The sequence below is a fragment of the Solanum stenotomum genome, chromosome 8, assembly GCF_019186545.1.
Source record: "Solanum stenotomum isolate F172 chromosome 8, ASM1918654v1, whole genome shotgun sequence".
NCBI lineage: Eukaryota > Viridiplantae > Streptophyta > Magnoliopsida > Solanales > Solanaceae > Solanum > Solanum stenotomum.
The window spans coordinates 14,221,235-14,237,636 of record NC_064289.1 but is presented as its reverse complement, the minus strand read 5'-3'; the positions used below and the strand labels follow the sequence as shown (position 1 = coordinate 14,237,636).

The 16,402-nt window shown below is 29.6% G+C and overlaps 3 protein-coding genes across 3 annotated transcripts in view; 2 read left to right on the top strand and 1 right to left on the bottom strand.

Moving 5' to 3' along the window:
* Positions 1-16,402, bottom strand: part of LOC125875055 (inactive poly [ADP-ribose] polymerase RCD1-like) — a 485,870-nt gene that overhangs the window by 188,295 nt on the left and 281,173 nt on the right. The gene's annotated exons all lie outside the window — the stretch shown is intronic.
* The window catches only part of LOC125875097 (dolichol-phosphate mannose synthase subunit 2-like), a 250,508-nt gene that overhangs the window by 86,159 nt on the left and 147,947 nt on the right, over positions 1-16,402 (top strand). The gene's annotated exons all lie outside the window — the stretch shown is intronic.
* LOC125873526 (uncharacterized) lies at positions 837-1,895 on the top strand. The gene is made up of 2 exons (XM_049554445.1): positions 837-1,223; positions 1,374-1,895. Exons 1-2 carry the CDS (start codon positions 837-839, stop codon positions 1,893-1,895), a joined length of 909 nt encoding a protein of 302 aa, XP_049410402.1.

Sequence of the window (16,402 nt, the reverse complement as noted above, 5' to 3'; positions counted from 1 at the left end):
AAAAAGAAAAGTGAAGATCTAATGCGACAACAAAAGTCTATTATATCTACATTTGAGAGACAATCTGATCAAGTTAAGCATGAGTATTGGCTTAGCTTGTCAGCCTCAATTGATGTAGTAAGACTTCTTTTGAATCAAGGATTTGCATTTCGGGATCATGATGAATCTAAATCATCACTTAATAGAGGTAATTTTCTTGAAATTCTCTCATGGTATGCGAAACATTGTGATAAAATTTATGATTATGTATTGGAACGTGCTCCTCAGAATGACCAAATGACTTCTCCAATGATTCAAAAAGATATTGTCACTGCATGTAAGATAGAAACCATCAAAGCTATTATCCAGGAATTAAATGGTGACTATTTTCCTTTATTGGTTGATGAATCTTTTGATGTGTCACGTAAGGAGCAAATGGCTATCGTTTTACGATATGTTGATCGAAGGGGATTTATGATGGAGCGATTGATTGATATTGTACATGTTCAAGATACTAGTGGTTCATCTTTAAAGGGGGCAATTGTCAATGTACTTGCTCAACATTCATTGAGTCTATTCTATGTGCGCGAACAATGTTATGACGGGGCAAGTAATATGCAAGGCGAGATGAATGGCCTTAAAATGTTGATTAGGCAAGAAAGTATCTCAGCTCACTCTATTCATTGTTTTGCTCATCAACTTCAATTAACTCTAGTTGCAGTTTCTAAAAAATGTATTCAAGTGGGAGAACTTGTATTATTGGTTTCAAATGTTTTGAATGTGTTGGGAGCTTCTTTTAAGCGTATGGATGAATTTTTAGATTTTCAAAAAAAAAAAGAATTCAAGAGGCATTAGATATGGGTGAACTTACAACCGGTACCGGTTTGCATCAAGAACTTAGTCTTATAAGAGTCGGTGATACTCGTTGGGGATCTCACTACAAATCTTTTAGCAATTTTATTCTTATATTTGGATCTATTGTTGATGTTCTTGATGCACTTGTTGTTGATGCATATTCTACCGATGAAAAAGCTAAGGCTACAGGATATCTCGAAACTTGTCAAACATTTAAGATTGCTTTTATGCTGCATTTGATAAGAGATAGCTTAGGAATCACAGATGAGCTCAATAAATCCTTGCAAAAGAAAGAACAAGATATTGCAAATGTTATGCTACTGGTTGAAGTAGCAAAGAGAAGGTTGCAAATGCTAAGAGATGATGGATGGGATGCACTTATTAATAAGGTATCCACATTTTGTATCAAGTATAGCATTTTGTTACCTAATTTTGATAAGCCATATGTTAATTCTGGAAGATCAAGGCGTAAACCTGCCGACTATACGGTCTTACATCATTATCGTGTTGAAGTATTTTGTAAGATTATTGATTGACAGCTTCAAGAACTCAATGATCATTTCAATGAGGTGACTACTGATTTGCTTCATGGAGTTGCTTGTTTGAATCTAGTTGACTCATTTTCTAGTTTTAACATCAGAAAAATAATGAGAACAACTAAGTTATATCCTGATGACTTTGATGAGTTTAGTATGAGTGCTCTTGAGAATCAACTTGCCACTTACATTATTGATGTTCGTGATATGGATGAAAGGTTCTCCAATTTTAATGGACTTTGTGATCTCTCAAGAAAATTAGTTGAGACAAAGAAGAACCTAAACTTTCCTCTTGTATTCCGCTTAGTGAAATTTGTTTTGCTTTTACCAGTTGCCACTGCATCCGTTGAAAGAGCTTTTTCGGCAATGAAGTTTACTAAAAATGCCTTGCGGAATCGGATGAATGATGAGTTTTTGAGCGGTTGTCTAGTTCCTTATGTAGAAAAAGATGTATTTATTAATATTTCTAATGATACTATTGTAAAAACATTTCAAGAGATGAAACTGCGTCGAGTACGGTTGTAATAATGTAATTATGTTTTGCTTTTGTTAGTAAAATTTATTTTGTTGAATTTTTTGTGTGCATACTACTTTATATTTTGACACCCCTCAATCTAAATTCTGGCTCCGCCACTTATTGTTCAATCCTTAGGTTACAAGAGTTTGTAATATGAAGTTTTGCTCCTTTTTATAGTTAAATGGAGTTTGGATGGAAATCATGTGGGTACAGGTTATGGTTTTCTCCTCCCTTGAGTAAGGGGGTTTCCACGTAAAATCTCTTGTGTTTGATTTACCTTGAGTTATTTATTTTCTGCACTATCAGTTTGTAGAGGGACCTGGTGTAGTGATCATTAATGGATGCATACATTCTAACATCATGAAATTTCTAGGTCTTACTAGATAATGAAAGGCTTTAGGACTTTTTGATAATTACTTATGTGTGTATTTTTTACTGCTAAAATGTGTTTTTATTACCGTGCGTACAGTATTATGATTAAATAAAAAACCAAAATAGAACAGAAAAAATCGATTTTTGATGTTTTGAATTGATTTAGGGAGATGAATTTAAATTTTGTTTATCATTGGTAGAACTACTCCACTATCACTAACACTAAGGGGTCGTTTTGGTGGAGTGTATAAGAACAATGCAAAATAGGGTGCATTAGTAGTGCGTGCTTTAGTAATGCAAGTATTATTTCTTATAAATTGTTTGGTTTGATGTATTAGAAATAACAAATCTTGCATAATTACTATTAAATAATATATGTTTACAAAAATACCCTTCATACTTTAGTTATTTGTACACTTCCTTTGCAAGAAAGTTCTTTGCTAAAACATCAAAAAAGATTTATTTGCTAAAATATCATTAACTCTTCATCTTTTTTTTTTAAAAAAAAATAGTATTAAATAGTTATACTATTGAGTCAAAATATTTTTGTGAAAATTGGCAAATAATTTTTTTTATCAAATTTATTGTCACAATAGTAAAAATTTTTATTAAATTATATTGAAATTAGATTTTTTTTTAAAAGGCCATAAAGTCTATTAAGACACCAAGAAATTAAAAGACACCGAAAAGCAAATAAAAATAAAAATAAAAACTTATGACAACAAAGAAAATGAAAAGGCTTTAAGGGTAGTTTTGTAATTATTTGAGTACCTACAATTCCTTGGTATTAGTAATACACAATAGAGCGTATAACTAATGCCTGCATTAGTTAGACATGGCATGAAAAAATGTACCAAACAAGGTACTACTAATACATACACCTAATACATGCATTATATTTCTTAATACACTCTACCAAACAACCCCTAACACTAAATCTAAGTTCATGAACGAGAAAGATGCAAGTCATTATCACTTTTCAGCTAAGAAGAAAAAGAACAATAAGTAAGGTAGAGAGAGTCACACTCACACTCACAGCCGAAAAAATTAGAGAGAAGAAATCAAAGCCTTCTTTCATTTTTGGCATGTCGGCAAAATCTTAATATCAGCGCTACCCTTTATATACAGAATTTACAAAAGGATTATGGATACTGTAATAATCTCTTTAATATCATTTCATAAAAATAAATATATTCATATCAACAACCCTTTTATCACAAAAATGTATGTGTAACTAAACTTTCAACTAATTTCCTTGCCCATCAAACGCACAAAAATATTTCCATTAGGTCATAAATTTTATTTTATTTTGTTAATCCTATATATGAATTATTTAAAGATTTTATCTCATCGTTTAATTAATAATGAATTTTGATCTGGCATATTAGTGTTTAATATATTTAGTGTGAAAGGGAAAAGGAAAAAAAGGAGATGTAAGCCACTTGAATGAATACTCCAAATGTATGAAGCCCCCACTAGCATTCCACTGAGACTGGTAGGGAAGCTGCCCATCATCCGGACTTATCCTCCATTTTTGCTCTTCATTCATTCAACTTCCTAACAATATAACTTATGACCATTTACAAATTGATGAGAAGAAAATGATTTTATTGGATAATTTATATGTAAAAGTGATTGTTTTACTAACACTACGTTTGAATCATTGCTACCCATTGTATTGTATTGTATCGTTATCATACTTACAATGTTTGTTTTGATTGTTACTTAAAATGTATTGTATTGTATTGTTAAATTTCGTTGTTACGTAACAACAAAAACTCCCATTTTTGGAACAACCGATTTGGTGTGTTTCCATTGTTACTTAATTTCTTTTTCTAATTATATCCTTACATAATATTTCATAATACTATTTTACCCTTTACCCTATATTATTTAATTCTAGTCAAACCTCCTACCCTAGAATAATTAAGGATATTTTAGTAAATTTATAAATTACAATATAGTACGATACAGTCAAACCAAACAATAAAAATGTTATTAAACAACAACAAACAATACAGTCTTGCCAAACATTGTATCTACCATACAGTACAATACAATAGAATGCAATACAATACATTATAAAACAATGGCTCACAATGATCCAAACAAAGTGTAAGAAGTACATAAAATTAAAAGGCTATCAAATATAAGTGAGTGTATGGATTGATTTATTTTAAGTAGTTTTTTTTTTAAAAAAAAATAGTATTTGAAAGTGTTTAGAAAACACCAAAAATGTTTTTAAACACTCTTTTAGACGGAAAAAGTCAAGAAAAACAAAACCTAGAAGTTTCAATTTGTTTATCCTATTTTTTTCTCCCTTTGTTTCAATTTGTTTGACCTAGTTTTTTTGGCGTTTCAACTTTTCAATGACATATTTAAAATCACAAAATTAAATAACATTTTACAATTTTTAATTCTAGACCACAAAATCTAAAAGTTTTCTTTACTCTTTTAAATTTCGTGATAACTCAAAATAGGAGTTAATATCTCATATGGTCACTCAACTTTGAATTGTTCAATTTAAAGTCATTCAACTTTGAGTTGTCCACTTAGAAAGTCACTCAACGTTGTTTTATAACTCAAAAGTCACCCGACTATTGAGGTTTCACTTAGAATGTCACTTAACTATTGATATTTCACTTAGAAAGTCACTCAATCAATTTTAAAAAATTCATAAAATTTTATTGAAATTTATTTTTATGTTAAACTATTTTTTGAAGAAATAATAAGATATTTATTCTAATTATTTTGTTAATCCGAATTATTTAATTAGTATATTTTTTAAAAAAAAACATACCGTAGCAATTGACCCAAAAAAAAACTTTTTATGTTTTAGCAATTATATAACTGGAATTAAATATGTTAAAAATGATCCAAAGAAGAAGAAGTTGGAATTGATAAGAAGTAATAAAAAAAACTCAGCACAGTGCCCTTTTTAAAAAAAATAAAGTAGGTAAAAAGAAAAATTATACTTCAACAAAATTCAATAAAATAATTCAAATAATTTACCCTTTACCCTATATTATTTAATTCTTGTCAAACCTCCTACCCTAGAATAATTAAGGATATTTTAGTAAATTTATAAATTACAATATAGTACGATACAGTCAAACCAAACAATAAAAATGTTATTAAACAACAACAAACAATACAGTCTAGCCAAACATTGTATCTACCATGCAGTACAATATAATAGAATACAATACAATACATTATGAAACAATGGCTAACAATGATCCAAACAAAGTGTAAGAAGTACATAAAATTAAAAGGCTATCAAATATAAGTGAGTGTGTGGATTGATTTATTTTAAGTAGTTTTTTTAAAAAATATATATATATTTGAAATTGTTTAGGAAACACCAAAAATGCTTTAAACACCTTTTTAGACGGAAAAAGTCAAGAAAAACAAAACCTAGAAGTTTCAATTTGTTTGACCTACTTTTTTCTCCCTTTGTTTCAATTTGTTTGACCTAGTTTTTTTTCTGCGTTTCAACTTTTCACATGACATATTTAAAATCACAAAATTAAATAACATTTTACAATTTTTAATTCTAGACTACAAAATCTAAAAGTTTTCTTTACTCTTTTAAATTTCGTGATAAAATAGGAGTTAATATCTCATATGGTCACTCAACTTTGAATTGTTCAATTTAAAGTCATTCAACTTTGAGTTGTCCACTTAGAAAGTCATTCAACGTTGTTTCATAACTCAAAAGTCACTTGACTATTGAGGTTTCACTTAAAATGTCACTTAACTATTGATATTTCACTTAGAAAATCACTCAATCAATTTAAATTTTTTTCATAAAATTTGATTGAAATTTATTTTTATGTTAAACTATTTTTTAAAGAAATAATAAGATATTTATTCTAATTATTTTGTTAATCCGAATTATTTAATTAGTATATTTTTTAAAAAAAAAACATACCGTAGCAATTGACCCCACAAAAAACTTTTTATGTTTTAGCAATTATATAACTGGAATTAAATATGTTAAAAATGATCCAAAGAAGAAGAAGTTGGAATTGATAAGAAGTAATAAAAAATACTCAGCACAGTGCCCTTTTTTTAAAAAATAAAGTAGGTCAAAAGAAAAATTATACTTCAACAAAATTCAATAAAATAATTCAAATAAGCATCTTATTTAAAAGAAAAAAATAGTTAATATTTTTTTTGTATTTTACAAAATTTAATAAAAAAAAAATAATTAAAATTAGTTGGGTGGCTTTTTAAGTAAAATATCAATAGTTACGTGACTTTTTAAGTAAACTATAATAGTTGAGTGACTTTTTAGTTATAAAACAAAGTTAAGTGACTTTTGAAGTGAACAACTCAAAGTCAAGTGACTTTCTAAGTGAACTATTGAAAGTTGAGTGACCATCTGAGATATTAAATCTTTAAAATAGGTCACTCAATTTGAAACGGAGGGATAAGTCACTTTAAAAAAGCGAAGCCCCCACTCCACACACATAACACATTTGTGGACAAGTTGTAAATTAGATAAGGTAGGAAATATCGGGGAGAGGGGCCTATAAAATGATGGCCCTTCATGAACCAAAATATTGCATTGCCATAACACATAATTCTCCTATACGTCTATAACTTTCTCCTTCTTCTTAGCAATAATAGTATTGTTGTCATGGCTCGCAATTACGCTTTCTATTTCACTATTGCTCTTTTGGTGATGTCTGGTAAATGATTTATATATTTCTATGCCTCATTATATATCTTTTTATTTTATTTGATATATGTTTATTATCTTTTATACATTTGAATAACAATATTTTATTTGATTTTCAATTAGTTTATTTGGATGAGTCTACGAAAGTGAAAATAGATGCTGCGAGAGACGTATCGCGGACTATAAGAGATTTGAAATCAAAAGTGAATGGTTATAACTTGATGGGTGGTTGTGGTGGATCCTGTCGACAGGGCAGTGATTGTTATACTCGGACATGTCCCCGTTGTATCTACGATGTTCTTGCACATACCTACAGCTGCCACTAGTAAAGGATCCATTATTCATGGCCAACACAATATGAATTATTTTCTATAAATATGTTTGTGTGGTTTATTGCCTTTAATTTGCTTGTGTGTTTTCCTTTTCTCATTTAAGCTTTCTTTTTTTTTTTAATGGAAAAAATAGAACGACTAAGTTCTACTTCTACCTTATAATAATAATAGAGCAAGGATAATGTCCGATGTAATATCTATCAAGATGAGTACTTGTGTTGGCCTACAATATTTGTACTTTTCGTTTGGAGTGCAACTCTATAATCAATTTGCTTTATGGAAGATTTGTTTTCTGTTTACTAAAGATAGCTATCTTAATTAGTTGGGTTCATGAGGAGGGAATGCGGACCATATATATATATATATATATATATATAGTGGCGGACCCAGGATTTGAAGATTTCAGGTGCATCAATATTACCTTAGCTTAAATATGACCTCTAAGACAAACTTAAAAAATAAAAATAATAAAATAGCATTGTAGCTATATTCAAACTCAGGTCTCATGGGTGGTTCCTCTATACTTGTATGAGTGCACGGTTAATTATATCCTAATTTGTGTCAGATTCTCAAAATAGACATACATCTATACACATGATTTTTTTCAAAGTTAACCGGTACACGTGCACGCCGCCCTATAGGGTGGATCCGCCTCAGTATATATATCCAAAATATGATTGGATTTGGACCAATTAATATTATTGCAAAATGAATAAGGTTTGTTGGTGGATGTTTGTAAAATAGTGTTTTTCACTGATTTTGTTAGAGGATTAAAGTTTCTAGGAAGGATTAATATGGGTTATGTTGCGGTAGTGGGACTGCTCAACCTTAATTAAAGATTTCAAATTCGAACTCTGAATGCGGAGAAAAATTTGTTGAGAGCAACATTCCTAGAATGGGCCTTGTAGTGCGCGATTTAAATTTAATCAAAGTTCCATATATATGCAAACAAGGGAGAAACAAATATATACATTTGCATACTATTCTCTTAATGAACAACTATTTAATTATGTTCTCTATTTTTGAACAGTGGACGCAAATTAAATAGCAATGCCCAGATAGATCACACCACCAATTTTTTATTGGAAAAGAACTCTTGTATATCTCAAAAAGGGAAACTATTTATAAGCGGCTATTCCCTTACTTTATATCTTTCCCTCTTATTTTTAACTACTAATTCAAGTTGATCGCTCGATACCATCGAAGTATATATTGATGGTATCAAAGAGGAAGAAACAATGCTTCAGTGAAAATACTACTCAGTTACTCCTTGATACCATTAGAGTATATATATACTTTTGATTGCATCAAGAAGGAAGACACAGTATTTCAGTGAAAAGACTATTCAATTATTGATTGGTACCATTAGAGTATATATATACTTTGATTGCAGCAAGAAGGCAGAGGCAGTGTTTCAGTGAAAAGACTGTTTAATTATTGATTGATACTATGAAAGTATATAGATACCATATACTCTGATGGTATCAACAGTGATTCGGTGAATAGAACAAGGGGCAATTAGATAAATAATTTGGGTTGTTGGTTCAATCTGGATAAATATATTGGATTTTGGGTCCAATTTGTGTTGTTTTTTCTGTAACAACTCCAATTTCACAATAGAAACATTCAAATATTATTATCACTAAACTGACAGTTACAATAGAAAATGGAACTAACAAGGAAATTGCAGAACAATAATGAACTAGTAAAGCAAAGAAACTACTGAAAAAGATAACTAGAAGGAAGATGAGAAGCTTAAACTCTAAGAAAGGGGATGAGAGAGCTAGACATTTTTCTTAACAATTTGCCTAAACCGTTCTTTCTCATCCATCATCCTTTAACTAGTTGTTAATTGAGTCTGGATCCCAAATCAACCTATGCAAAGACCTTCCAATTTTATTGCTTCTTCTCAGCCCAATAACTAGTTGTGTGACATCCGTATAGGTTTCAACATTAATAGGCTGAGATTGGTTCATAGTATATTCTCAATTTTTAATTACCCAAAAGACTTTTGGAAGAATTGCTGGCACGACCACTGGCTCTAGACGATGTGCGTACCGAAAGGGTGTCGCAAAATACTTACCGATGAGGAATAGTATTTTTGGTTGATTTGTCCTTCCTCCTTCTTTCTTTGTAGATTACTTAATAGTGCTTTCAACTTTTAAGTAAATTTTTAAAGTTTTAGACGTGTTTGATAAGGTTATAAAGTATTTTTAAGCACTTATTTTTAGGTCAAAAAATTCAAAAATAAGTCAAAGATACAAAGTAGAATATCATCTACTTGTCACTTTTAACTTTTGACTTATAAGTTACTTTTTATAAGCTCATTCAAACAGGTCAAATAGTGTGAAATGGAAAAAGTTCCTTGAATAAATATATATTTTGTAAACAGTTTTATTAGGTGAAGTGAATTGAACATGTGCATATTGTGAAATGGAAAGTAAAACGGAGAAAGAGCCTAAGCCACTTTTATATCAAAGGTATTATTATATTTGTAGTTATTCTATAAATCTAGTTAAATCCAAATCTATGACGATGACCACTACTAGCATATGTCCCTTTGAGAGATTAAAAGTGGAAGGAGACTCTACTAAAAATGTGCTCAATATCCAGACTTATCCTCTCCTTTTTCTTGCATATAATTGATTCAACAAATATTGGTGCCTAATTATATAGCTTCGTTAAAGACAGCTGTAAATTTAATGTTAGGATCAATCGCTTATTACTATATATTAAAAATATAATTGATAGTAAATGTATAACTTTATTTCTTAACTAATAAGTCCACAAAGAAAGCATTATGTTCGATCATGACTAGATCGATCCAATAGGGACACAGCTAAGTAGGCGTTCGGGAGTTCAGACAAATCCACTATTAACAATAGTTTCTTAAAAAAAAAACATGTTTTGCAATATTCTAACCTTCTGTCCTAAAATGTAGAACCTCCTAACTCCTAATCTTGGTTCCGCCTCTGCGACCCGAGACACCTCAATCCCCTCATGGGCCTAACGTTACCCAATATTTAGATAGACAGAAATATGAGGGAGAGATGCCTATAAATTCATTGCCTTTCATGAAGCAAAAAAATTGCGCTACAATAACATTACATAATTCTCTCCTCTCTCTCTATCCATCTTAGTTAGTACGTAATACTATAGTCTATATTGTTATGGCTCGAAATTACGCTTTCTATTTCGCTGTTGCACTTATTGTGATATCTGGTAATGATCTTTTACTACACTTCCCTCCCTTTTTATTATACAGTGTAATTTTTTAACGTTCGAGCAAAAATGATACCATGACAATATTGATTTTGACACTTGATTATTTTTTTTGTTGATGGAATATAGTTTATTTGGCAAAGTCTCCAAATGTGAAAGTAATTGCTGCAAGAGACTTGTCGCAGACTATAACAGATTTGAAATCAAAACTGAATGGTTATAAATTGATGGGTGGTTGTGGTGGATACTGTCGACAGAAGAGTGATTGCTTCGATAGGACATGTCCCCGTTGTTACTATGATGTTATTAAACTTACTTACGGCTGCCACTCCTAAAGGATCGTCGATCGTCGATGGCCAACACAATATGATTTATATTACTTCTAAGTTCTAAATATATGAGTAAATGTTTGTGTAGTTTAATGTCTTTAAGCTTTTTTTATGGGAAAAAATAAAACGACTTAAGTTCTACTTCTAGTTATAATAGAGGTCGGACAATGTAGGATGTAATGTATATTTATCAATATGGGCTGGGTTGGCCTATAACTATGCTCCTCTTGCAGTATTTGTGCTACTAATTTTGTACGTAATAAACTCTATGATTATTAATTTGCTTATGGAAGACTTGTTTTGAGGTGGTTAAAAATTATAGTATAAGTTTACCTTATTCAGAAACATTAGATGTACACGATTAAAGTTGAAAATTTGTATTTGAATATTTTCAGTAATGTGTGGCTAACGTGTAGCTGAATATTTTCGCTTGATGCATGTGATCAAGGTATATATTTGGCTAAACTTTAGCTACATTTGAATGAAGTTGAAGTGAATAATTTTTTTTTGCGAATTTCAATAATAAAACACATGATTTAATATTCAAATCTATCAAATATGTGCTCTTTTTTTTTTTTGCATTAGAATTTATTTTATTAAATTTTTTTCTAGTAAAATTTTAAGGAAGCATAATATTTATGAGTAATAAACATCTAATTGTATTGTGATTGTCCAATTAAATACATAAGCTTTTTAGATAAGTTTGAATCAAGAAAGCAACTTGTAAGTAACTCAAGCAGATAGCTATCAAGCAACTTTTTGAAAAGTCAATACAACAATTTTATCAAACTTGCAATCAAGCAGACAACTTACAAGTAGCTCAAGTAGATAGGTTGTAAGTAGCTCAAACAATTTTTTTAATGTAAATTTTATGTATTCAGTAGCGCAAGTCTTTTATTTCATCCAAAATCTATACAACACACAAGCAGAAGGGGACAATATAGCACTAAACCTTCATAAATAAGTATTAATATACAATCTATAAGACAGATATATCATGTACAATAAAAATTAAAGAAAGATATATCATAGCTAGTGACTTCAAATATATTCTTTCTTTGCCTGTGTTTTATGAAAAGCCTTGCAGCAAATTCTCCCTCTTCTTCTTTTTATAAATAAAAAGCTATATATGCTTATGTGTACAATAGTCCGAAGAAAAATAAAATCTCTCTCTCCCTCAAATATTTTTTACCATATCTTAATATTTATTATTATTTCATAAACAATGGTTGGTGAAGCGAATTGAAACATGTGAACAGTGTGAGATGGAATGCATACACATTTTAATTTTATGTATTATTAATATCTTATTTTGTATATTTTTTTATATATATGTATAACTAATAACTACACATTATATTTGGTATTAGGCTATTTATAACTAATACACGACAAATAATTAGAAATGCAAGTATTTTTAATGCATGCATTAGCATGATTATAAACACAATTGCCTCTCAAAACCTTATCCTCATCCTTCCAAATAGCTTAAAGGTTATTTTTGTAGATAAATATATAATTTTAAAAAAAAATTATGCATTGCGTAATATTTTTTTTAATATACAATAACTCAACATAATTAATGTCAACATAATTAATAAATGTATTACAAAATGCATCCTATTATATTATACACCCCTACCAAACGATCCATGTGTAAGCCACGTGCATAGCAAAGGCATTATATTCGTCTTATATATATATATATATATATATAATACCTAGGTAAAATCCAAATCCATGACGATGACCTACTAGAAAGGTGCTCACTTATCCCTCCCCTTTTTCTTGCATGAAATTGATACAACAATCGATACCTAATTATATATCTTAGTTCAAGAAAAAGTTGTAAATTAGATTGGTAAAAGTATGAGGAAAAGAAGCCTATAAATTCATTACTTTTCATGAAGCAAAAAATTAACAATACATCTTTCTCATATATATCTTTCTCCGCCTTAGCAAAATTCTTGTCATGACTCGTAATTATGCTTTCTATTTCATTGTTACGCTTCTGGTGATTATCTGGTAAATATCATTTTTCTACGCTTTCCTCTCTTGTTTTGTTCGATCTGTCTCTATATATGTGTCATCTTTTACACGTACACAAGAACAACAATGGCTATATATATACCATATATCGATTTTGACACTTTGATTTTTTAATGGATTATATAGTTTACTTGAATGAGTCTCCAAGAGTGAAAATAGCCGCTATGAGAGAACTAAGTGGATATAACTTTATCATTGGACGTGTCCCTATTGTTACTACGATGTTAAAAAACATACCTATGGTTGCCATTCATAAAGCTAAGGGTCGATCATTGATGGCCAACACAATATAAATTATGTTGCTTCTATGTTCCAAGTATTTTTTAAAAAAAAAAAATTCAAAGATTCCCTCAATGGGGATTCAATAGATAAGCCAAAGGAGCATTGAGGGGTGAAACCTGGCCTTCACATTACAAAACTAGGAGTGACTAGTGAGGGCACATCTTACTCTCTAACTTCTCAAAATAAAAGGAAAGAAACAGGAGGAGGACTCCTCATCACATAAGCTTACAAAAAGTTCTAGAATTCATATTCTATGTTCTGAGTATGACATAGTGTTTTGTATTTTTTGTTTATAAACTAAAATGACTTTAGTTCTACTTCTATCAATAAAACTAAGGACAATGTCAGATATGTAATAGGATGTAATATCAAGATGGGTTGTGTTTGACTTACAACTGTTTAATTTTGAATGAAATTACTCTATGATCATTTTGATTACTCTATCATTTATCAAGATTTGTTTTCTCTTTACTATAGTTTTTTTTCATGTACATGTTTTCATGTCAAAGATATTACTTTCTTCAGTCTATATACTTTAATGTTTTTTTTAGTACAAAATAAGTAGTGTTTTATTTAATCAAGAAATATTGATTTTTATTGTTTTAGAATTTACCTTATTTACAAATTACGAAGAGGTTCTTATGAATCACAAAGAGTACATAGGTATATATTAACATGAGTTGTGGATTTATAGTGAGATGGTTACGTTTTAGATTCCTTCTCTAGAAATCAAATATAAGGTCTTGGGTTCGATCCACTTAAATGAAAAAATTCATGCAGGGAGAGCGTAGTCCTCAAAAATAAGCCCCGTAACGCACAAATCTAAATTTAATCAGGCTTTATTGTGGCTATCAGACACCGAATGAAATAATCATAAAAATAAATATTAAATAGATACTCTTACCCTTTTTTCCAAAGGCATTTAATCAAAGATAATTTAGTCAAAATTCTTCTTAGTTAGCTTCTAAGAGTTAAAAGAAATTTTTTAGGAGATATACAAAATACGAGAACATCAAATAATATGGATCGCAGGGAGGGTGAAAGAGGAGGGAGGCATGCAAATGAATTTTATTTTTTCTTGACATAAATATAAATTAACATATATAAGTCGTGCCTTTCGATCAAAAATTTAAGGAAGAGGAAAAAGGTCCCTATATGCCAATATTTGGACCAATATTGATAAGAAAATAGATGGAATAGTAGATTATTATATAGTAGCCAAGAGGAAAAAGGTCCCTATATGCCAATATTTGGACCAATATTGATAAGAAAATAGATGGAATAGTAGATTATTAGTAGCCAAATTTTTAAAAAGTTAAATTTAAGAAATCACAAAAAATATGTTATCCCTGTTCGAGATGATATAAATTACTAGTATAAGTTATAAAATAAGTATTCCCTACATATCAATTATTTGAAAACTCAAGGTTAATTGAAGAAGACTTATGTACACCCCACCATGTATATCTGTGTATATCATCACATATGTCAATGTCTATTAGCATGTATATCTTTTTATATCATTGAAAATCTGTGTGATATACAACATGGTATACATATGTCACATTGACATGGAATCTTTTGAACTCGTGACACTTGCATTCAAAGAAATACCCATGAATATGTCACGACTCAAATTTGTTGTCTAGACGCAATTGACACCTAAGGTCCAACTATTCTTTTTTAGGCAAACCAATTATCTTGTATAATTTTTAGTGATCAACCTCTCATGATTAAAGTGATACATAAATTATGGAATTCAAAAGCAACAAAACTAAATAAAGTGAAATGTCCTATAGCTCAAAGTTCTTTCTATACTGCCAAGGAGCATTTAAAAGACAAAAGTAAACGAGTAAAGACATCCTGCAGAACTATTCTTCTCGTCCCCATGAAATGTTACTTGGTTGTCCAAGTGTAAGAGATATGTTATGGTACTTCCTCTTTTGTTTGCCGTTGGAAAGCTGAAAAGCAAACAAAGTCGGAACTCTTTTTGCTAGGTATATAAAGCCTAATAGTATTAATAAATATTGTAATTCAATTCTTAATTACCCTCCTCCTTGGATACTAACATCAGTCATACTCTACCACTCTCTTATACTGATACATCTTAAGATATACTAATATATTACATCGTTTTGTACCCAAAAAAACAAAAAAAAATGTAAGCGATATGTATATATAAAGGACTAAAGAATGAATACAATAATTAACCATAGTTGAGAAAATTGATATGCGAAGTGGTTATAACTTATAACCTATATATATTCCCTTCATTCACTTTTAATTATCATATTTAGATTTTCTTTAATCACTTTTATTTTTTGTTATTATTATTTTATATATATTCAATTTTACTTGTCACTTTTAACATATCAAGAAAAGACAATTATTTGTTTCCATCTTTATCCTTAGTATTAATTACATATTCCTCAAACCATGTTCTAAGACCTAATACTCCCTCTGTATCTAATTACTTGTCCATTTTTTCTTTTTTAGTTGTCCCTAATTACTTATCCATTTTGACAAATCAAGAAAGGATAATTTTTTTTACCTATTATACCCTCAATTAATTACTTTTAAAAAAGTATAACTTTTTGAAAATCTTAAGTTTTTAATTCATCCATTTCATAATTAATAGAGTTAAAATGGTAAACTCACTATGTCAATAATTATTTTCTTGATAGGTGTGTCAATTCAAAAGTGGACAACTAATTAGGGACAGAGGGAGTACTAAATATCAGTTAGAAGAGATACTCTATATGTCCATTTTTTAATCGGCACACCTATAAAGAAAACAATTATTGACATAGTGAGTTTACCATTTACCCCTATTAGTTATGAATGGGACAAATTTAAAATTTAAGATTTTCAAGAAATTCTACATTTTTCAAAGTAATTAAGTGAGAGTATAATATGTTTTAAAAAATCGTCTTTTCTTGATTTGTCAAAATGGACAAATAATTAGAAACAATAGAAAAGGAAAAATGGAAAAGTAATTAGAGACAAAGAAAATAGTATAGTAAACTAATCATATCACTCGTACTTTTTAGTTAATATGTCAAATTCAAATATAACAAGTAAAAGTGAATGGACAGAAAGTAAAACAGTTGGAGTATATTCTCTAAAATTGAGGTAAAGGAAATCAGGTGAAGCTATGACCTTTCTAGAATGGGTGAGATGGATGTGTTGTCATGGAGGATAGCAACAAGGAAAAAGGCTGCTCAGTGCTGAATTTGGTGTTG

Bases quoted from the DNA above. Each gene is read 5' to 3' on its own strand.
- LOC125873526 (XM_049554445.1), top strand. From the start codon at position 837: ATGGGTGAACTTACAACCGGTACCGGTTTGCATCAAGAACTTAGTCTT. The intron at 1,224-1,373 runs GTATCCACATTT...ATTGATTGACAG, and splicing joins GGGATGCACTTATTAATAAG to CTTCAAGAACTCAATGATCA.